Source organism: Acomys minous (assembly GCF_964271855.1).
Source record: "Acomys minous genome assembly, chromosome: 11".
Classification (NCBI taxonomy): domain Eukaryota; kingdom Metazoa; phylum Chordata; class Mammalia; order Rodentia; family Muridae; genus Acomys; species Acomys minous.
In genome coordinates, this window is record NC_140492.1 from 9,309,775 (window position 1) to 9,332,481 (window position 22,707).

General features: G+C 35.7%; 3 protein-coding genes and 1 long non-coding RNA gene across 4 annotated transcripts in view; 2 read left to right on the forward strand and 2 right to left on the reverse strand.

Annotated features, from left to right (window-relative positions):
• The window catches only part of LOC311608235, a 379,567-nt gene that overhangs the window by 313,285 nt on the left and 43,575 nt on the right, over positions 1-22,707 (forward strand). Inside the window, exon 3 of the long non-coding RNA XR_014782873.1 lies at positions 17,213-17,297. This is a non-coding gene — a long non-coding RNA (uncharacterized lncRNA). The remainder of the gene's footprint in view (positions 1-17,212; positions 17,298-22,707) is intronic.
• Positions 1,212-1,803, forward strand: LOC311608212 (uncharacterized protein). Its single transcript, XM_084800570.1, has 2 exons — positions 1,212-1,328; positions 1,401-1,803. The coding sequence occupies exons 1-2, from the start codon at positions 1,268-1,270 to the stop codon at positions 1,568-1,570; spliced, it is 231 nt and encodes a 76-aa protein (XP_084656696.1). The 5' UTR covers positions 1,212-1,267; the 3' UTR covers positions 1,571-1,803.
• Positions 10,869-11,479, reverse strand: LOC311608210 (uncharacterized protein). The gene has a single exon (XM_084800567.1). The coding sequence runs from the start codon at positions 11,425-11,427 to the stop codon at positions 11,188-11,190; it is 240 nt and encodes a 79-aa protein (XP_084656693.1). The 5' UTR covers positions 11,428-11,479; the 3' UTR covers positions 10,869-11,187.
• LOC311608208 (uncharacterized protein) lies at positions 20,466-21,073 on the reverse strand. Its single transcript, XM_084800565.1, has one exon. The coding sequence runs from the start codon at positions 21,001-21,003 to the stop codon at positions 20,758-20,760; it is 246 nt and encodes an 81-aa protein (XP_084656691.1). The 5' UTR covers positions 21,004-21,073; the 3' UTR covers positions 20,466-20,757.

Sequence of the window (22,707 nt, forward strand, 5' to 3'; positions counted from 1 at the left end):
AGACCCTAATTGCAAATGCTAGGAAACAATATTTCAAAACAAAGCACCTTCAGCCCATCAAGCTTCTGGTCATTGTTTTGGACATATTTGTAGAATAACAAAATGATCTTGCAAAGCTGTGGCTATATTTATACACTGGGAAAATGCTCTTCTTTGTGTCCTCACAGCCTGGGCCATTTAGTGAAAATAGCAAAGTCGTCTAATATTTAATGGTTATTACAAAAAGTTCCACATGGATGACTAAAATCAGATTTCCTGCTCAACATTACTTATTGTTACAAAGGAATTTAATTTTGAATAATATATTGGTGAAATCAAATCTATGAAGGAAAAAATGCCCAAGATGATATTAACTTATTAATATAAATCCTAAACTATTGAAAAATTTTCTTAACAATTGCTGATGGATGTTTTTTTTCAAAATCATAGAAGCAATGACATTTTATGTTTCACAAATTTCATAAAAATGATGTAAAATCTCTTAAACTTTTCAAAAGCTGAAATATGGCATTTATTAAAATTCATAATTTATTGAAATGTATTGTTATCCATTTTAGTAGTGGATTTGACAGGAAACTAAAATCTGTAAAAGAATTTATTTTAAGACCTTAAAATAAATTAGTCAAAAAATTTAAATCTATTTAATTAAAATTCCAGACATAAAATTGGCTTAACATGGTTTTTCACTCAACTTTTTATATAAACTTTTAAAAATTAAAGTAAGGTTTAAAATAAGACACAATTAACATACTTCTTAACTGCAATACAAATACAAATGACATTGCAAATTTTGCTGTTGTTACTGACAGCTATAACATTAAAGAACAAAAAATATTTTGAATAAATAACACAGATGAAATGTACTGCTTCAAATGGCTGCTTTAAAATATACAAGAAATAGAATATGAATTATTTCTGACAAAGGCAGTCAACACATGTGTAACTTCCATAGATCATGCATGTATATGGCAGTTAAAATGAACATTTCTGTGTATTAGTGTTCCCTGATTAGTAGTGTGAAATTGTTTCACGGGACAACTAATAGGCAAACAAAACAAGTTTCTGTAATAGCTTTGAGGTTTTGGCATACGGTTGAGGAAAAAAACTAATTAAATTAGATTAGTCTTAAATTAGCCAATGACAGGAGCTCATAGTAGGTCCTACCCACACTGAGAGCATATAAAAGGCCCTCTCTTCAGGCAGAACGACACAGACACAACTCACCTACCCTCCTCTCTACCCAAGAACAACCTCAACAACCAACACCATGTGTGGCTACTACGGAAACTACTATGGCAACAGGGGCTATGGCTGCTGTGGCTATGGAGGCTATGGCTATGGAGGCCTGGGCTGTGGCTATGGAGGCTATGGCTATGGAGGCCTGGGCTGTGGCTATGGAGGCTATGGCTATGGAGGCCTGGGCTGTGGCTATGGCTCCTACTATGGCTGTGGCTACCGTGGCCTTGGCTGTGGTTATGGCTGTGGCTATGGTTATGGTTCACGCTCTCTCTGTGGCTGTGGCTATGGTTGTGGCTCTGGCTATGGATCGGGATTTGGCTACTACTATTAAGGAGTTCAAGGATACCTCGTTTTCCACATGTATGATGCAAAAATCCTCCAGCTTTAAATTTCAAGTCATGGAAGTACCATGAAAACCTGGAATGAGATGAGGCTGTGACGACGTCCATCTATATCCAGCATTCTACATAGCATCTCTCGCCATCTATTTATTCCACAAGCTTTGGATAAGGACTAAAAATTAATTTTATTCTCTATATTTCCAATAAAGTTTGTTAAGCTAAATATAAAGTCTTGTTCTCATCTTATTCCTATGTATTTAATATTATGTGTTGTATAAATTTGTTTTATATTTCTGGAGTCTCAAAAATATTCTTGATGATCTGTCTATTCCTGTTTACTCAGGTAATTAATTTTATTATTCTTTCTCAAGTTTCTGATGGGACTAAAAACCAGATAGTTTAGTTTTACAACTGAGCTTAATTGTTTAGGGGTTAAGATGTTTTAAGGTCTAGATAGATGTTTTAAGTGTTAGAAATGAGATATAATAGATATTGGTTTACAGTCATAATTTTAGACTCACCAAGACAGGAATGATGTTTTCTTCAATATTTCCAAATACAAATAGCCAAAACACTATGAATATAACATTTACATAATTCCTGATTGTTTCATGGTTCTTCTTGCTATGTGTACTTTATGTATATATGTATAATATGATAAGCATATCTGAAAAAAAGAAACATAAAAAACAAAAAAATTACTAATCTCTAATATCCATCCAGACTGCAGGTTCCCTTCCTTCCTCTCCTCCCAGTCCATCCCTGCCACCTCCCTTCTCACCCAGATCCATTCCTCCTCCATTTCCTTTCAGAAAAGAGTTATCCCAGGGATATCAACTGAACACAGCACAAAAATTACAATACTAGGAACATACCCTCATATCAAAGCCAAACAAGGCAACCTAGTGTGAGGAAAAGGATCCCATGAGCAAGCAAAAGAGTCAAAGACAAACCTACTCCCACTGTGTTAGGAGTCCCACAAGAACGCAAAATATACAACCACACATATATTCAGAGAACCAAGAACTGGCTTATGCAGGCTCTGTGGCTGCAGCTTCAGTCTCTGTGAGTCCCCATGAGCACTACTGAATTGTTCTGTGGGATATGTTCCCCTGGTGTCCACAACCCCTGTAGTTCCTACAATCCTTCCTCCTCTTCTTACTCAGGAGTCCCTTAGCTCTGCTTAATATTTGGCTGCACATCTCCGCATCTACTCCTATCAGTTGCTGGATGAAGCATTCCTGGTGATGATTGTCCTAGGTTCTGGCATAAGAGCATATGTAACAGAGTAACGTTATGAATAATTTCATTGACTTGTTTCCTGTCAGTCATATCTGATTCTACATTAGGTCTCTGGGCTATGCAGCCTCTAGTTCCTGGCCACTTAGGCAGTGTCAGGCATGGACTCTCTCTCCTGGCATGGGCTTCAAGTTGTGTCAGTTATTGGATGGACACTCCCACCAGTTCTAGACCACGACTACTCCAAACCATCATGCAGGCATGTTTCTTTAAAAGTTTACACTTAGCTCATTTGACATAGTTTCTGTATCATCTTCTAAACTTCCAGTTCTACCCTTGGCAAGCACTATTACACTCCAAAACTTTCTCCTTTATTAAAGAAGGGTCTGTTTTCTGTTGCCTGGAAATTTTAAGACTTAATTATTGGACATTCGTAATTTAAAAATATTTTTCAGCACTTAGCAGATATTTGAGAATGTTCTCTTTACATGATTCCACAAGTCCTCTTTTAAATTTTGTTTAAATATTATACACACTGGACTGGAGAGGTGGGTAAGTGGTTAAAAGCACTTACGACTCTTGTAGAGAACCTTTGTTCAGTTCTCTGCACCCACATGGATTTTGCCAATAATCCATAACTTCTGTTCCAAGGCATAAGACACAGTGTTTCATCCTTGGTGTTTAACAGGTACACAGGCTATTCATACATACATACATACATACATACATACATACATACATACATACAAAACACTCATACACAAAGGCAGAAACAAACAGAAGGAGGGAATTCATTCTTTTGGTACCCCGAGTTTCAAGTGTTCTTATTTCACAACATGTCAATTTCAATGAGCAAACACTTCTCTATATGCTGCCCCTTCCTATGCCAGTAATATTGATGGTGACTATTTATCTATATCCCACTGTTTTGCCTTTTCATTTTCGAAAATTCTCTGGAAAGACTCCAACATTACATACATAGACCATAAGGAGAAAATACAGGCAGATGTTTTAAGGTATCTATGTATTGATTTTCTCAATTTCTTTCCTAGTCACAGCTCAAGGTTTAAGCCAAAACAGAAGGGAAGTGACATGAATGTACTGATCTTGAAAAATGAGTCCCTTTGAAATTCAGTCTGAGATAGATTCTAAAGCAATCAGCAGCAGTTTAGAGTCTCAGAAGGTAAGCATTTGTTCAGCAAGAACTACGCAGCCTACACACGTCTCTAGGGCAGTGAACCAACCATCACTTAGGGAAATATGGGAACATATGAGTACCTCATGGTTAAGTCTGATACCAGACCAATGCTTTGTAGCGTGAATGGAGAAGAGTCCTCCTCTTTTCTCTCCATCTATCTATCTTTTCCCTATTCTTTGCATTTTTTTAGTTTCAAGATAGCTACTCTAGTGTTTATTTCATTTCTTCTTTGAACAATTGATGAATCATCAAATACCAGCGATTTGGTCTATAGCACTCCACTATTTCAGCGTTTGTGGCCCTTCTAGAAGTTGCATGACCCATTCAGAGGGGTCACTTAAGGCCATCTAAAATGTAAATATAGATATTTACATTATGATTCATAACAGTAGCAAAATTGCAGTTATAAAGTAGCAACAAAAATAATTTTATGGGTGGGGTCACCACAGCGTGAGGAATTATGTTGAAAGGCCGCAACATTGGGAAGGTTGAGAACCACTTTTCTACATGAGCAAAGTAGAACAGTACCTGTTCTGTTAGGAGATCTGTGGTCATCGAGTGTGTGCCATAGGGGGAGGTTGTGGGTCTGGAATGCTACCTCACATGCGTCACTTTGACATGATCTGTTGTCACACTATACATCCAAGCAATAGGATAATCAATATTGACCCAAAAGCTAAAAATCTATCAGCTAAGATTCATCTATTTGCTTTCTAAGTTGATTTGTCTTAGGTATTTTTTATGATGGCTGAAATCGAATACAGAAATAATTCCCCAGAGTAGGGCATCTTCTATTGTTTGAATGATTAATGCCTTTGGAATAAGTTTTCAGGCAGAGTCTAGAAAGAGGAACTCTAGAACAATCCCAGAATGCTTAGCGGTACTGCTAGTTAGAGTTCAGAAGCCCAGGTCACTGACAATAGCAGTTATATTGGCAGTATTTCAGGTGAAAATGAGCGTATTCTGGAAACTCACACACACAAACACACACACACACACACACACACACACACACACACACACACTAAGAGAGTGAGAGAGACAGAGAGAGAGAGACACAGAGAGAGAGAGAGAGAGACAGAGAGAGACAGAGACAGAGACAGAGAGACAGAGATATTTTTCTATTCTCTCATGCAGTGCAGGAAGTTAAGCTAAATGTTATGGCCTAGTCTATCTGGTGGAGCAAATAGGTCATTCAGCAATATAGTTCCACTTTTACCAAATGTAGAAAGATTATGAAAACCAAAAACCAAAACCAAAACAACAACAACAACAAAACCCATTTCATTTTGGCTATGGTTATGGCCATAAATAGCATTGTCCCTAAGCCAAGGGCTTTATTAGAACTATAGGGCAGATGACTTGATAACACATTGATAATGTATCTAGACTGCTACCACAGAGCCAAGGGGTCCAATGGAAAAATCCAATTCTCAAAGTTAATTCATCATAGAAAACAATGCAGAGAAATCCAAACAGATCAAATACCTGGGTATTTATTTGTTCAAATTCAACTAGGAATAGTTAGGTTCATGGATCTTAAACTGATACTGCAGAAGAACATTGAGCAGTTCATGTGTAGCAAAGTGTAGGATGCTTTGGGGTTGAGACCCCAGGAGGATGGAATTCCATACCATGTGGAGGATTTGGCAAGTAAAGCTGCAGGTAGTAAGAGAGCCAGTCCTAGAGCATGGCTGTGCTTTCCCTGCAGTGTTCTTCCTCTTGGGAGTCCACATCCTGGTAATGTGCACCCAGAAGCCATATGTGAACATTTATATATGCTCCTTTGGTCTTACCCCTCCTTTATATCATGTTATATCTTCCTTTGTGTTTAGAATGTATAACTTGTTCCTGTCTTCCCACTGAATCCTGGGTCTACATGGTCTGCTGTATTATTTATAGAGGCTTATAATTAAACCAGCCATGACTCTTGGAGAATATGTTGTATGCTTAAGCAATGCTGGAATAGGTACAACATTATGGTTGGGGTAGGGTAGAGTAAAACATACTTTGTAAGAGTCGCATGAACCTTTGAGTGGCAGGAACAAAATGAGGTGAATGTACTTTACATGTTGGCCAAAGGCTCCTGTGATAAAAGGTTGATCTCCAGATGGCAGTGTTGAGAAGCAATGGAGAGGGGAAGCTTAGTGTGAGGTCATTCATCTTCATGACACACTCTGCCATGGCTCTCTGCTCTTCCTTGCTGGTTCTCTTTCATGTTATGGCCATCACATGAGTGGTTTTACTTGTGTCACATGCTCCAGTCATGCATGCTAACTGGGCATAGGTTCAATGTAGTGAAGTTACTTGACCTGTGATAGGACCTCCAAAATGTTAGCCTAAATTAAATCACAGTCTTTATAAGTTAATTTTTATTTTTATTTTTATTTTTCAAAACAGGGTTTCTCTGTGTACCCTTGGCTGTCCTGGACTCACTTTGTAGACCAGGCTAGCCTCGAACTCACAGTGATCCGCCTGCCTCTGCCTCCCGAGTGCTGTGATTAAAGGCTTGCGCCACCATGATAAGTTAATTTTTAAAGAAATATTTTATTTTGCTTTATTTTCCATTAGAAGGTATTGCTAGATATGGAGAATCCGGACCTCGCCTGCAGCCGGCATGTTTATATTTTCTTTCTCTTTTAGAATATAGTTCCTCATGAGAGTTGAACAGCAATTCATTTTCTTTACAAACAGTATATTGTTTATCTTTAACTGCTTTTGGTATGCTGTGCTCTTTAGTTATCAGAAAGGCAGCTGTGATATTATCAAATATTCTTTACCTAGAGTGTCCTCAACTGGGTTTGTAACCATACAACTTGCTATCTTTATCTTTTCAATTTTGGACACTTAAAACATTTTCATTACATCCATTCTTAGACCATTTCATTTCTGTATAAAATGCATTCTTTAAAGAATGTATTTATTTCTTTTATTTTTAATTTGTTCACTTTACATCCTGAATATAGGCTCCTCCCTCATCGATTCCCAGTCCCGCCTTCTCTCCCTCTCCCAGTTCCCCCCAATAGTTTTCAGAAAGAGGGAGCCCTCCTCACCCATCATCTGACCTCAGCCTATCAAATCTCATCTGGATTGCCTGTATCCTCTCCCTCTGTGGCCTGGCAAGGCCTCCCCTCCAGCGATCAAAAGAAGTAGTTCCTATCCCTATATTATCAGACCCACAAGGAGACTATGCTGCCTATGGACTACATCTGCGCACAGAGTATAGGTCTTCATTATGCATGGTCCTTGGTAGGTGCAACACCCTCCCCCTGCCACTGGGATTTGTTGGCTCCATTGGTCTCCTTGTAAAGCTCCAGGTTCTTCTGTCTCCCAACTCTCCCATAAGAATCCCTGCACTCCACCACAGAGTCTGGCTGTGAGTCTCAGCATCTGCTTCCGTCTGCTGTGTGGAGTCTTTCGGATGACCTCTGTGGCAGGCTCCCAGCCGTTCCTTTTCTTCACCCACTTCTGGCATCTATTCTATTTGTCACTCAGAGTGAGAATTAAGCCTCCTCTCTAGTGTCCTCCTTGTTATTTAGCTTCTTTAAGTCTGTGTATTGTAGTGTGGTCGTCCTATATTATGTGGCTAATATCCACTTATAAGTGGGTATATGCCATGTGTAGTTTTCTGGGTCTGGGTTACCTCACTCAGGATAATCATTTCTAGTTCCATCCATTTGCCTGCAAGTTTCAAGATTTCCTTGTTTTTAATAGCTGAGTAGCAGTCCATAGTGTAAATGTACCACAGTTTCTTTATCCATTTTTTGGTTGAGGGATATCTAGGTTGTTTCCAGATTCTGGCTATTATCAATAAAGCTACTAGAACATAGTTGAGGAAATGTCTTTGTTGAATGGTGGGTATAGGCCCAGGAGTGGTATAGCTGGGTCTTGAGGTGGAACTAGTCCCAATTTTCTGAGAAAGCGCCAGAATGGTTTCCAAAGTAGTTGTCCAAGTTTGCACTCCCACTAGCATGTGGGAGTGTTCCTCTTTCTCCACATCCTCTCCAGCATGTGATGTCACTTGAGTTTTTTATCTTAGCCATCCTGATAGACATAAGATGGAATCTCAGAGTCATTTTGATTTGCATTTCCCTCATAACTAGGGACATTGAGCATTTCTTTAAGTGCTTCTTGAGTATTCATTATTTCTTTGTTGAAAATTCTGTTTAGTTCTGTACTCCATTTTTAATTGGATTATTTGGTTTGGTGGTGTTTAATATCTTGAGCTCTTTATATGTTTTGGATATTAGCCCTCTGTCAGATATAGGGTTGGTTAAGATCTTTTCCCGGTCTGTAGACTGTTGTTAAAATGCATTCTTATTACTTTCATCTTTCTCTTCTCTTTCCTCCTTACCATTCTAATCAGTCTCCACGCCCACTTCCTCTCTACAAATTATTTTCCAAATTCATTTGCTTGTGTTAGTGACTTTACCCATGGCTGCCCATGTAACTATGTGTGTGGAAATATACACAAATATATTTCTACAATAATATATGTCCTATTTGATATTAAATTGCTATGAATAGCCTAAATTTTCAATGGTACAATTTCAGATATGATCTCTATTTACTCAATTTATGCTACATAATTTCAAGAAGAAAAAGGTATACAGTACAATCAAATGGTCTTAGACCTAAAATATTTTACTAAATGTTACTTTTTGAAAATGTTTACTATAGTTTAAGCCATATAAAATTCGTTGGAAGAGAGTTGTGTTTACATTTCTATATATCTTGGTATAGGACTATATAAGTACTACTTGTGCAAAATATGATATAAATTCAGGGTAGATGTATATACTAGGTGTCAATACTCATATCTCTCAAAGGGTTTCATGCAAAGAAATTTGCAAAATTGCACTAGGAATGCATGGAGCTGGCAAGCAACTGTTAATTAATTTACAAGTTCAACCACCTTTAACACTAAAAACAACCCAAAATAATCCTTGACATTGCTACTTTACGATTAAAAGAATGTTTTTATACTTTCCTTGGCATATATGCCAGTAAGCATTTCATTATGACATTTCCATACATGTTCACAATGTATTTTAATGATATTCACCCTTTAATGTCTCTTTTCCCTTTCTCACTCATAATAACCCCCTTCTTCTTGACCAGCTTCTTTCTGCTTTCATATCTTCTTTCTGTTATGACCTAAATAGTGTCATTAGGTATGCTTACAGGAACATGGGTGACAGTTTACAAGCAGTGGTCCTACCTATGCAACAGAAAATCTCTCTCTTTTCTTTGTCAATCTCTCAAGGAAGGTCCATACACAATGTGCTCTGCGTCTTCAGTGACAGGTGCTGACATGCCCAATCCTTTCACAAATCTCATGAAGTTAATCACAGCTGCTGTAAGTTCAAGAGTACAACAGCCATGATCACGAGAATGTCATTGGTCCATTCCTTTCCTCTTAATTCTCTCTGCCCTTTCAGGATAATCCTTGTGCTTTGGTGGTGCAGACATGGATGTCTTCTTTATGTTTTATTTTTAGTATTTTGAGCAGTTAGGAGCCTGTAGTCACCACTGATTACTTCAAAAAATACATTCATTTTCAAAATTGATTTTTTTGTTTTTAAGATTATAATTTAATTACACTTTCTTTCTCTCCAAATCCTCCTAAATAATCCTCCCCATTCTTTTTCAAATTTATGGCGTCTTTTCCCAGTGATTTATATTGCATTCATATATATGTGTGAGCGAATAAAAATAAATATGAATGGAAATATGTATATACATATATAAATGAATATATGTGTATATATTCTGAACTATACACTGTTCTGTCTATTCGTTACTTGTATGTATGCTTTCAGGGCTGACTTTGGCACTGAAGAACTAATTAATGTATTTTTCTCCGGAGAAGATTTCATCTCCATCTTCCAGTTTTCCTCAGTTATCTGTAGTTCTTTGTGTAGTATAGAGGACATGTAGGGTTGTCCTTCTACAGTTGACATGTCTGTTGGTATTATCCTTGTTCAGTTTACATTTGGGAAGTCATATTGGTGAGAATTTTATCAGTGCAGCTTCTGACAATACTAGGATACACAGTTTAATAGCAAACTCCCTGATCTGGCTCTTACAGTCTTTCTGATCCTTTCCCCACAATTTCCCTGAGCTTTGGGTGAGAGAATACATTTACTAAACCACCATAATTCATAACAGCAATCTATAAACACTTGTCCCTATACTCACAGATTAGTGTAGTCTTCACCCCTCATCAATAAACATTTTTTACAACAGAGGGAGACCACTATACAACAACCAAACAACCAAACAAGCAAAAAACCCTAAATGAACAAAAACTATACACAGTTGTGCAGAGCAGTCCCAATGGCTATATCGACAAAAAGAAGATTCTTTGACCAAAATTGTCAACATAATTAGTAGTTTTCCTTCCCTATCACCAGTCTTGGTTAGGTGCAGACAAGCGCAACTATCCTGGCCAGCCATGTAAGACAACCCCACACTTAAAAGGCATTGGCAGGTAACCAATTTGATGGTTAGATTTGATGCTGAATGTACATCCATTACCCTAAAAGTCATCAAAAAATCTAGATGGGAATATCATAAGCTCTAATGCGGAAGCTACTACTGATGTTTCCCTAAGTGAAAATAATTTGCTTGTTAGTTTTTTCTAAGTAACTATGTTTATACCAAAACAATGTTGTTTCTATTATAACTAACTCACTCTTTCATGAGACATTATTTCCACACAATTATCACTATCAAGTTTATTTATGCAAAATAGATCGCAGAGAAATTTTTAAAAGTAACATTTTAATTTTTTTTATAAAAAATAATATGTGTTGGATTATAAGTGAAAAGAAAACCACATTTATAGATTCAGTTGAATAAATTTATTGTAAAAAGAGAAATTTATTAAGGTTAAAACCCAAAACGATCTGTGACAGAATCATCCCAGTGAATGACAATTTAGGCACCCAGACTATGTATTTCACATTCTTCCATTTTTTTTTTACTACAAATCCTCAAAAGGGTTAATTGGACATAGTAAACCTAGAAGGAACAGGACACCAAGATTTCAGTAAAATTGTGTCAAAAACATGTAATAAAGATCCTCAGCATCTAAGAAGGAGGCTTAGAATATATGAGGTTAAGGATAGAAAGTCCTAGAGACAGTTTAGAGTCTCCATGGTATCTTCAATAGTAGCCAAATCCAGATCCATAGCCATAGCCACAGCCATAGAGAGAGCGTGAGCCATAGCCATAGCCAGAGCCATAGCCACAGCCCAGTCCACGGTAGCCACAGCCATAGCCACAGCCCAGGCCTCCATAGCCATAGCCTCCATAGCCACAGCCCAGGCCTCCATAGCCATAGCCTCCATAGCCACAGCAGCCATAGCCTCTGCCGCCATAGTAGTTTCCGTAGTAGCCACACATGGTGTTGGTTGTTGAGGTTGTTCTTGGGTAGAGAGGAGTGTAGGTGAGTTGAGTCTGTACAGTTCTGCCTGAAGAGAGGGCCTTTTATATGCTCTCAGTGTGGGTGGAGCCCACCATGCACCCATGCTATTGACTAATTTTATGACTAATATAATTATTTTGTTGTTTTTACCATGAAAATACTTCATAGTCATTAACAAAGTTGCTTGGCTTCATATCTCATGTGACATTCTTTAGTTTAGGGTTTCAGTGTGGTAGCATACATCACATACACTAATAACTAGACAATTGTGAGCCAAATGATGCTTCTGTTTTAACCCTCTATCACTGTGCTATATACAGATGTGACAAATAAAATTTGGTTTATATTTCCATTCTACAAAAATCATACTATCTCTTTGAACCATGAATTTTCCTTCTCTCAATGCAAATTCATTTTCTGCTTCAGGGTTCAATTCCTTTCCTTTTATGAAATCAAATATTTTTCATATCCTTGATGATAATATGAATCCAACTAATTAGTATTTAAGAAAATGAACCTGTGCTGAGTGCATTTTTATTATTATACAAATGTGACTAATCCAATTTGGATTTGATTTCTATGAAACAAATATTTTTTAAAATTTATTGCATGGAAGCTTATTACTCCATTTATTTTTTTTACAAATAAGTGCACAGTGATTAGTCATTACTTGAATGAATATTATAATTATATTTTATGTAAGGAACTATACAATGAGCTTGCTGCCATGCGTTTACATTTATCAAACTCCTCTATAGCACTATTTCTTTAACAAGATGTGCCAGAATTATTCTGGTTTTAATAGCAAGTTCTGAGCTTTGACAGTGTTGTAATTGTTCCTGGTTCCATTCTGTTTTGTGTGATAATGAATCCTCCTAATAAATTAACAAAAAAAGCCACAGTAGTTTTATGTATCTGCTGGATTGTCTATTTTCATTGTATAAGGGATTAGGTCAAAAGTTACATTATCCTAGTGTCTTACCTTGGCTGTTGTGGAAAAAAGCTTAGAATACAGTATTTCACACTGATGTTCATATCAAATACAATTATTTATCCATTTAAGTAATGTGTGTGTGTGTGTCTGTCTGTCTGTCTGCTGATGGTCTTGTTGTCAATGCTGGCCTCAGACATGTGATCAACTCCTACAACCTCCTGAGTTCCAGGACTGCAGAGCATGTACCATGATTCTCAAATAAATATGGTCTTTTGAATGTTCTTTGCATTAATAGATCTTGGTAGACTGATTTTGTAAAAATTATTAAGAAATTTTGTCAGAATGATCATGAGATTTGAGAATTTTAATTCAATGATTTTTATCATTATGCATTTTTTACATTTCACATAGTGGCCTGACTTATCACAGTGTAGTCAATCAATCAATGGCCAAATTATATTTTCAGGAAAAATAATTTAAATGAAATGGTGTCATTCTTTTTCTAGTTGAAAACATTTTTTAAAAATCTTGAAAACTGACATGGGTGAAATTCTTCAGGCAAAAAAAAAAAAAAGGAAGAAAATAATATACACACTTTAACTTTTAAAATATATGGCTAAAGTGGCTGTAAAATTTTATTGTACTGTTGTAAGTAAACCTTGTATTATCCTTTAGTTATATGGGCACAATACCTCATATTAGAGTAGAAATATATCTAATGTGTGTGAAGAATACTCTTACATTTGAATTCTATACCACTGTATTTAAAATTAAACTTATTTGGCAAAATTCTATACCAATGAAATAAAAATAACCTTGTGAGTAACAGTTGAGATATTAAGTTGAGGAATAGATCCACTAATCTACTTTTTGTTCATTTTCCCTACATATTTCTAGATTCCCCCTTCTTTCTTTTTAACCTCTATCTATAAACCTAAGAGTGGAAGATAAAGGAAAAGAAAGACATCTCTGAATCCAACCTTGTTTTCTCTAAAAAAGACCAATAATAACTTGTAACCAACTCCCATTGATAATAACACTATATAGCCCGAGAAAGCAAGCAAAAACCCACCTGACCCCCTTAGAGGAAATGGAGCATCATTCTCTTAAAGTTCTTCCAGCAGATTTGAGAAGAATAATATCTTTATAGGGGCCCATATAAAATTGGGGAAATGGTTAAACAAACTAGGAATAACATTTGTAGTCCAGGTTAAATAAGTTATACAAGTAAATTGTTAGTTGATAAAAATCATAGTCATATCAATTATTAGTCTATTTTTATCACAAGACTATACATATTAGGTAAAACAGATAGGATTCTACAGAAAGATAAGGTAAAATAGTTAGATAAGGTCTTCAAAAACATCGGAGACATACAGAATATGGCATTTAAAATGTTTTTATTGTTTCAAAATAATTTTTAAATAATAATAATAACAATAACATTATTATTATTATTATTATTATTATTATTATTGTTATTATTATTATTATTCCATTACTTAAACCTGACATTGAGGCAGGTTAACTCCTGGCAACATGCAACCTACCTTAAAGAAGATGATGAGCATCAAAGAACCTCCTTATGGAGATGGCTTCAAATGTGGCAAACAAGCCAGTGGGCAAAATGTCCATGTTTCTACTGCAGATGGAATTCTGCCTAAAAGAGGGTAAGCTTGGCTGCAGGCAAAGTCGTTGACTGAACTCTACCAAGACAGGGTAAACAAGTCCTCAATAATTCCTGCCTCACAAATATGTCTGTCAGATATATTGAGCTGGAAGGCTGAAGATAATGCTCCAACATTATAGAGAGTACTGGGTGACTGTTTAGGTAGCAAACTGTCTCTGTCATGGAAAGCTACTAACCTGCACTCCTGATGTACTGAGGTAATCAATTATATTCCTTCTCAAGTCTCTGATGGGGTTAAAGACCAGATAGTTTAGTTTCACAATTAAACTTAATTGTTTAGGGGTTAAAATGTTTTAGGTCTGGATGGATGTTTTCAGTTGATAATGATGGGATATGATAGCTATTGACTTACAATCATAATTTTAGATGCACCAAGATAGGAAAGATGTTTTCTTTAAGGCTGCCAAATACAAATAGTGAAAACACTAAGAAAGTAACATTTATATAATTCCTGATTTAGTCATGGTTCTTCCTGCCATAAGTAGTTTATTGTGTGTGTGTGTGTGTGTGTGTGTGTGTGTGTGTGTGTGTGTGTGTGTATGTGTATGTAAAAATGAAAAATATTTTAAAAGAAAAATATTGTAGTGGAATAGCATATTGTAATTTTAATACTGGAGTGAAATAATTCCTACTATGAAACTATGTTTCATTTAATAATTATGCTAAATTTTATCTCCATAGAAACTTTCTTAAATTAATTTCTTTCCTTTTTAAAATGTTGAACATCTCCTCCTATCCAAACATCAAGAGCATACACTCAAGGGATTTCATTCATGGTTTTTCATTACCAAGGTTTTCAAATCTCTGTTTTGTTTTTAAATATAGGCAACAATGAACAAATATTTAACTAAAGAACAAAATAGCTTTTCTTGGGTTATGAATCCCCCTCTTGCATTTCCTTTCTAGTACTTTCATACAGTTTCATGTGTTTTAATCTTTGTATGTTCTCACATTCTGATCAGTTCTATTCTCCTGAAACTGCTAAGGTAGGGATCATAAAGACTTCTGTCTTCTCAAACATTAAGTCCAGGCTCTCTTGATTTTCTAGAGCTTTGGGTGTTGAGCATTGCCATCCTCTTCTTCTGTTGATAAAATACTACTCACTGTGTCTCTTCCCTAACTTCACACATTTGCTTTCATTCCATTTTAAAATGTAGTTTATTAATTTATTCCTATTACATATCAATTATTATCCCATCCATTGTATCCTCCCATTTCTCTCTTTCTCCCATTTTTTCCTTACTCCCCTCCCCTATGACTGTGACTGAGGGGGGCCTCCTCCCCCTGAATATGCTCATCTTACTTTTTTATACCTATGCCTCCCATTCAATTGTTCAGTGCTACTTCTTTTTTTTTGTTTTGTTTTACTTTTTTAGATTTGGTTCTCAGTTATAAGGGTAATCAATTAGGTAAGTGTTCTTAGATTTACCACACAACTGTTCTTTTGTTAGATGTATAAGTTTCCTGCTTTACTATGTCACCATATTTCCAATTTATTTATAAATTCACATCTCCAAATGACAAACTTACATACTCATAGATTGTTGGTTACCTTAAAAATTATGAGTGGAACTTAAAGTATATATTTTTCCACACTCCTGGTGGCATTCATAGGAAGGATAGCAGGCTACCAAGAAGAGACTTGATACCCTATGAGCATTTAAAGAGGGAGGAAGTCGCCCTCAGTCACAGTCATAAGGGAGGCGAGTAATGGGAAACTGGGAGAGAGGAAGGAATGGGAGGATACAAGTGATGGGATAACAATTGATATGTAATATGAATAAATTAATAAAATATATTTAAAAATAAAAACAAACAAAAATAATTATTTTCCACACTCTCAAGTCTCTATTACTCTTGGTCAGTAAATTAGAAAGTACAAATGACTCAAATTAGGTCAGATCTCCTCTAGAGAACTATCCTTTAATGTATGCCGAGAATAAATCTTTGTTAGACTGTGCACAGTTAAACTTTAGAATAATGACATTCAGATTATTGAGTGTCTCAAGTATGTCATCAGAATTGCTTATTTATAAAATGAGTTATCCAAATGCCCAATTTAACTTAAACTCCCAAGTTTGCTATCTGTAGTTGGCAATGTAGATGCATCAAATCTGAATAAAGTTTATACTTAATGAGTGTTTTAGGATTGTGTTTTTCTTTCTGGCAAGTTTAGTGGCTTTAGTTATCTACCTACAATCTCATCTTTGGCCGATCCAAAGCTTGACAGGAAAACAAGCAAATCGTTATTTTTTCTTTCAATCATACATTGCCCAAATTTCATATTTTTGCTACTTAAAATTACAGAACTCTGCATAAATGTATATTTTTCTTAAATTTTATATTTTTTTTGGTACCTGTCACTTAGAGACAATAACACATCTTGGAACTTATGAATAGTGGCAGTGGTGACCATGAACTCTTTGTCTGCTATTTCCATATTGCTATAGGGAAATACGGAATATTATGAATATTATGTCCCATTGACTCTCTCTCTCTCTCTCTCTCTCTTAAAAAATCATATAGAAGGAAAGCCCTTCTAGAGAAATTAATAATAGATAAATTGGCATAAAACATGAATATAACCTTGGTTTAGACATTTGAAATTTAGAAACATGAATGAAAATAAAATTCAATGTTATGGAGAGATTTGGGTGACTATTCAGGTAGAAAACTGTCTCTGTTGTCTTCTTATTTTGAAAGCTACTAACCTGCACTCCCGGCATACTCAGAAAATCAAGTTTACTCCTCCTCAAGTCTCTGAGGGAGTTGAAAACCATGCAGCTTAGTTTTACAATGAAGCTTAATTGTTTAGAGGTTTAGATGTTTTAGATGTATATAAGTCTTCTAAGTTGACAATGACAGTATGTGATGGAGATTGATTTATATTCAGAAATTTAGATGCACCAAGATAGGAAAGATGTCTTCTTCAAGGCTGTCAAATACAAATAACCAAAACACTAAGAATGTAACATTTATGTAATTCTTGATTGTGTCACAGTTCTTCTTGCCATAGGTAATCTATTGTATATATGTGTAATAATATAATTGTATATGGATAAAAATGAAGTAATTTTAAAAAGATTTTAAGACTTCATACCATTTTCATTTTCTCTTTATTTCCTGCTTGAACTTCAAGATGTGCACTCTCAGATGCTGCTTCTGTCATCACATCTGTCCCCTTGCCTTCATGTCACCATTGTTGATTCTAAACCTACAAAACTGTAAGTCAAATAAACTCTTTTTAAAAAAAAATATGTAAAAACACAATTGGTTTCACTGGGACAATATAGTATTGTAGGAATGGTGAACAAAATCTGCCCAAGGGAACATACATTAAATTAGAAAAATTAATATTGACATTAAAATATAGAATTTAAGAGAGAAAAGTAAGACATAGAAATAATGAGAAAAGATCGATATCTTTCCAAACAGTGACAAAAAATGTTTTGAATTTCATAATAAATAATATTTTAATAGATACCCATAACCTACTTTGAGGTTTATATAGCACAACCATCTATCAGAGCATCACAAGGTACTGCTTGGGTCTTTATAAATTCTATATAACAATATAAAAGTTGCTCAATTAATTAATTGTTTAGAGCTATGATGATGGGAAGGTCTGTCCATTGCCTGCGTTGGGTCTTTGCCTGTAGGAGGAGAGAACATGAGCTGAGTGGTAGGCATGAAATAAGGACAAGACCACCATCCAGAGCACTACATCTTTATGGTTTTAATCAGGAAAGTTTCTAGTAGAGATCCTGAATAGCAACCTAAGTCTTCTTATGTTACAACACATGAAACATGTTCTGAAAGTCAGTAAAAATAACAGTTAAATTATCTGAGGGCAAAAGTTCAAAAAAATATAAGGGATCCTAATACCAAAAATGAATTAAATCCAGAAACCTTTGATTCACTTTGAGCGCTTTACTTCCAGATCACCACAATAACCAGAGATGTATCTTGTTGAGAAATATTTTACTTATGTTCAGAGGCAGGAAAATCATGCTTACCTGAACCTAAAGTTCACTTCCTATCTTCTTCCTCACTTCCTTCCTGCTTTGCACTATCCTTCTCTTTTTTTGTTGTTGTTTTGTTTTTTCATTTTTGATTTTCATTTCTTCCATTTGTATTGTCTTTGCATTTTTGAAGGACTTTCACAAATGCACACAAGAGAAACAGGGGACATGATGTAAGTGGGACAATGGATAGGAACATGGTGACAGGAGGGTTTGATTGGCCACTACATAAAAAATAGATCAAGTAGAATAAAATGAGACAATACACTTAAAGAATATAATTGAAGTAGTTGTTTGTTTTGGTAAATATTTGTCATGGACATATATGCATACTTAATCTTTAAAAAATTAAGAAAGAATAATTTTCCATATATTTTCATTGATTGTATATAAACACTGATACTACAGAAAAGCAGCTTTAAAAAATCCCTGCCTAAAAAAAAAAAACAAAAAAAAACCCAAAAAAACAAAAAAAACAAAAAACAAACAAACAAACAAAAAAACCAAGAATAAATTAATAAAGGAGAAAAAAAAATCCTCTGCCTGCCATGAAGTGAAGCTAAACTTGCCCACAACAACAATAAAGAAAATAGACAAACTCTTGATGTGGAAAGAAAGATCTCTTATTGGACAACTTCCAGGCAACTGAGAAGATGTGGTCTAAAAATCATGAGTACAGTTTCAAAGTAAATAATGGTAATAAAACAACACTTGGAAAATGTATGAAAGTAAAGTAGTACTTAGAGAAAATCCATCACACTAAACATTTTCATCAGCAAAAATGAAAGGTAATGTAACCAAATTAATATGCAGGCTCTAATGAACTTCAGGAAGTATCACTCTGTAAACCAAAGTAGGTACTGAGAAGGCAATCAAAGGAAAACAGATTAACTCCAAGGAAAATATATTTTATTCTAGCTTGCATGTGGTGGAAAGGCTGTTGTAGACAGGGTTCTCTCCTGTTGGGAAAGGGTTGTATTAAAACTACATTCTCAATCTTCTAATTATTTTTCTTAAAGTCAAGAAACCTTGAGTCTATTTGAACTGACAATTCTCCTGTCTCAGCCTTCTGAGTACCTCAGATTATAATAGATCTCTAAGAAATGCCAACAATGGACTAGTTAAAATGAAGGTGGCATATTTGGTGAATTTAGTGACAGTAAAGCAGTTCACAAGGTCCATTATTTCAAATGACATGTAGTGGCTTTGCAGAAGTTAATGATTGTACGTTTAAAAACCTACTTAGAATAGACGGTTCCCTAATGAAGGACAGAACAACAAAATTGTCACCTTCGACTTATAAGAAGCCATTTTATTAGAAGAAAACATTTCATCTGTGCTGAAAATGATCTTAATTTCTGGATGTCTAATAGAAGGAATTATCTCAAATACCCACCACCAACCCAAACATGAAAAATCTAATATACAGGGCATGTTGAATGCAGGGAAGTGTTGTAGTTCCTACAGTGTCAGAAGCACAGAGCTTTTGTCTTTTGGGGTGGAGTGTGAGTTCACACTCTGGATATTGGACATGGCCCATGGCTTCCTCCTAATAGCAAATCAAAGGTGGTGGCGTCTGTGGGACTGTTTTGACTATATTTTGACTCTATTTATGAGTATATCACAAAATATTGTAAGACTGTGAAACTTTTTGTAAGGTAGAAATGAAGATGATAAAGTAGTATTTGATTTTGAAACACAAGGTACTCAAAATTGTGGAAATTGTTGTTGAATGGAGTTTCTTCTAGGAAACTCACTAAGCTCATTTATACACCATAGAGTCTGTATCTAAAAGTTATATAGCATGACAAATATTTGCTCAGTAATGGAAAAGGAAGTTGAGCTTTACACAAACAGATTTTCTTAGCATAACTACCCTGGACATCGTAAAAATTTGACCTAGAAAGAGCAAATGAAAGTAATGTCTAAAAAAATGATCCTCATCATTCATGAATGTTGAAACCAATTATTTTAATAAGAAAATTTTGACATGGACAGATGAAATAAAAACTAGAATTTATGCCTGACTTGGTGGTGTACACATTTAGTCACAGCACTTGGGTGACAGAGGCAGGTAAATCTCTGGGTCTAAAGCCATCCTAGTCTACAGAGTGAGTTCCACAGCATCCAAGGCTACACAGAGTAACCCTATCTCAAAAATAAAAAAAACTAAATAACAAAAGATGCTGGAGAAATGGTTCAGTAGTTAAGAGAACTGAGTGTTCCACCAGAAGACCCAGGTTCAATTCCCAGCACCACACGGCAGTTCACCACTGTCTGTAACTCCTGTGCTAAGGAACTGACACTCTCACACAGACATACATGCAGTCAAAATATCATTTTAGATATAAAAATAAAAACCAGAATGTATTTCTGTATTACAGATGTTTATTAGAGAAGAGATAAATGAAGACAAAACCAAGGCCATTGGTCTGATGATATTCTATCAACCATAGCAGTGACAGGGATCAGGTAAAGTTCACTCCCTTCCTTTATGTGGGACATCCAGGGATTATGTGGTCCCTGTGTAAGTCACAGCAGACCATAATAAACTTCTTGGCAGGATCATCTTCAGAGAAGAGGCTCAGTGCTTGTAGGGTTCAGAACTGGTGAGTCTTAATGTCACCACTGGAGAAGATGAGAGTCTCCCATGGTGTCTTCATTAATAGTAGCCAAATCCATAGCCAGATCCACATCCATAGCCACAGCCATAGAGAGAGCGTGAGCCATAGCCATAGCCAGAGCCATAGCCACAGCCCAGTCCACAGTAGCCACAGCCATAGCCACAGCCCAGGCCTCCATAGCCATAGCCTCCATAGCCACAGCCCAGGCCTCCATAGCCATAGCCTCCATAGCCACAGCAGCCATAGCCTCTGCCACCATAGTAGTTTCCGTAGTAGCCACACATGGTGTTGGTTGTTGAGGTTGTTCTTGGGTAGAGAGGAGTGTAGGTGAGTTGTGTCTGTGTAGTTCTGTCTGAAGAGAGGGCCTTTTATATGCTCTCAATGTGGGTGGGTCCTAACACGTACCCACGTTAATGAGTAATTTTTATGACTAATATATTTATGTGTTATTAAAAGACACTTAAGGTGTTACAGAAGCATTCTTTGCAAACAATGGTAACTTTAGTCAGATTCTGCAGCAATGAATACCAAGTTACAGGTCACACTGGGTGTTCAGTTAAATTTAAAAAGAAGATGGTATGCAAATAGGGAGTGTTTCATTCATTTGCCTTGCTTTATTTAACCACAGAGTATTATTTAAGTCTTGATCTCGGCAGTTGGGCATGAGATACTTTTTAAAACTTCTTTAGTCAAAGGTAAATTGTGGGGTTTTTTCACTGGTTACTGAAAAGGAGGACATAGTTGGAAACTACCCTGTCCTTACTCAGCAAATATATGAAGAAGTGTACATTACTGATTTCATAACCTTTGGTCAAAATTCAAGTAAAGGTATGAGATTTAAATCCAATCACCAAAAGAGTCAAATATCTTTATTGACTCAGAATTCTATACCTGTTTTTATGCACTGTGTTCTCTAAATACAAAGCAAAACATGCATTTAGGATGGCATTGGTATTTCTTTTTTTGCTGTTGAATTTTTGAAAAAGTATTTATTTATTTGTTCGTTTGTTTAGTATGTGTATTATTGTTTTTCCTGAATGCCGGTCTGTACACCAGTTGTGTGGCTGGTGCCTTTGAAGGCCAGAGGAGTTTGTCAGGTCCAATGGAACAGCAGTTACATGGTTTTGAGCCACCTTGTGTGTTCTTGGAGTTAAATGCAGGTCCTCTGGAAGAGCACCAGTGTCCTAAACCACCAAGATATCTCTTGAGTGTTTGTGTGTGTGTATGTGTGTGTGTACATGTTTATATTCCTGTGGTTTTGTGAGACACAGAGCACATGTGGAGATCAAAGGACAAGTTTTGGAACTCAGTTTTCTTCTACACGCTTGGCTGCAGGCAAACTCAATGACCAACCTCTACCAAGACAGGGTAAACAATTCCTCAATAATTCCTGTCTCACAAATATGTCTGTTAGAATTATTCAGCCAGAAGCGTGAAGATAATGCTTCAATGTTATAGAGAGTATTGCGTGACTATTCAGGTAGCAAACTGTCTCTGTCATGGAAAGCTACTAACGTGCACTCCTGGTATATTCAGGTAATCAATTTTATTCCTTCTAAAGTCTCTGATGGGGTTAAAGACCAGATAGTTTAGTTTCACAATTAAACTTTATTGTTTAGGCCTTAAGATGTTCTTAGGTCTGGATAGATGTTTTCAGTTGATAATGATGAGATATGATAGATACTGATTTACATTCAGATTTTAGATGCACCATGATAGGAAAGATGTTTTCTTTAAGGTTGCCAAATAGAAATAGCAAAAACACTAAGAATGTTACATTTATATAATTCCTGATTTAGTCATGGTCCTTCTTGCTGTAAGTAGTTTATTGTGTGTGTTTGTGTATATATATATATATATATATATATATATATATATATATATATAATATTTACAAAAGAAAAATATTGTAGTGGAATAGCATATTGTAATTGTAATACTGGAGTGGAATAATTCCCTCTGGGAAACTATTTTTCTTATAAAAATTA

What these genes read in the sequence shown, in the direction of transcription:
- LOC311608210 (XM_084800567.1), bottom strand. Translation starts at nt 11,427, where the DNA reads ATGTGTGGCTACTACGGAAACTACTATGGCGGCAGAGGCTATGGCTGC.
- LOC311608208 (XM_084800565.1), bottom strand. Translation starts at nt 21,003, where the DNA reads ATGTGTGGCTACTACGGAAACTACTATGGTGGCAGAGGCTATGGCTGC.
- LOC311608212 (XM_084800570.1), top strand. Translation starts at nt 1,268, where the DNA reads ATGTGTGGCTACTACGGAAACTACTATGGCAACAGGGGCTATGGCTGC. An exon ending in TGGCTGCTGTGGCTATGGAG is followed by an intron (nt 1,329 to 1,400) that starts GCTATGGCTATG and finishes GTGGCTATGGAG; the next exon opens with GCTATGGCTATGGAGGCCTG.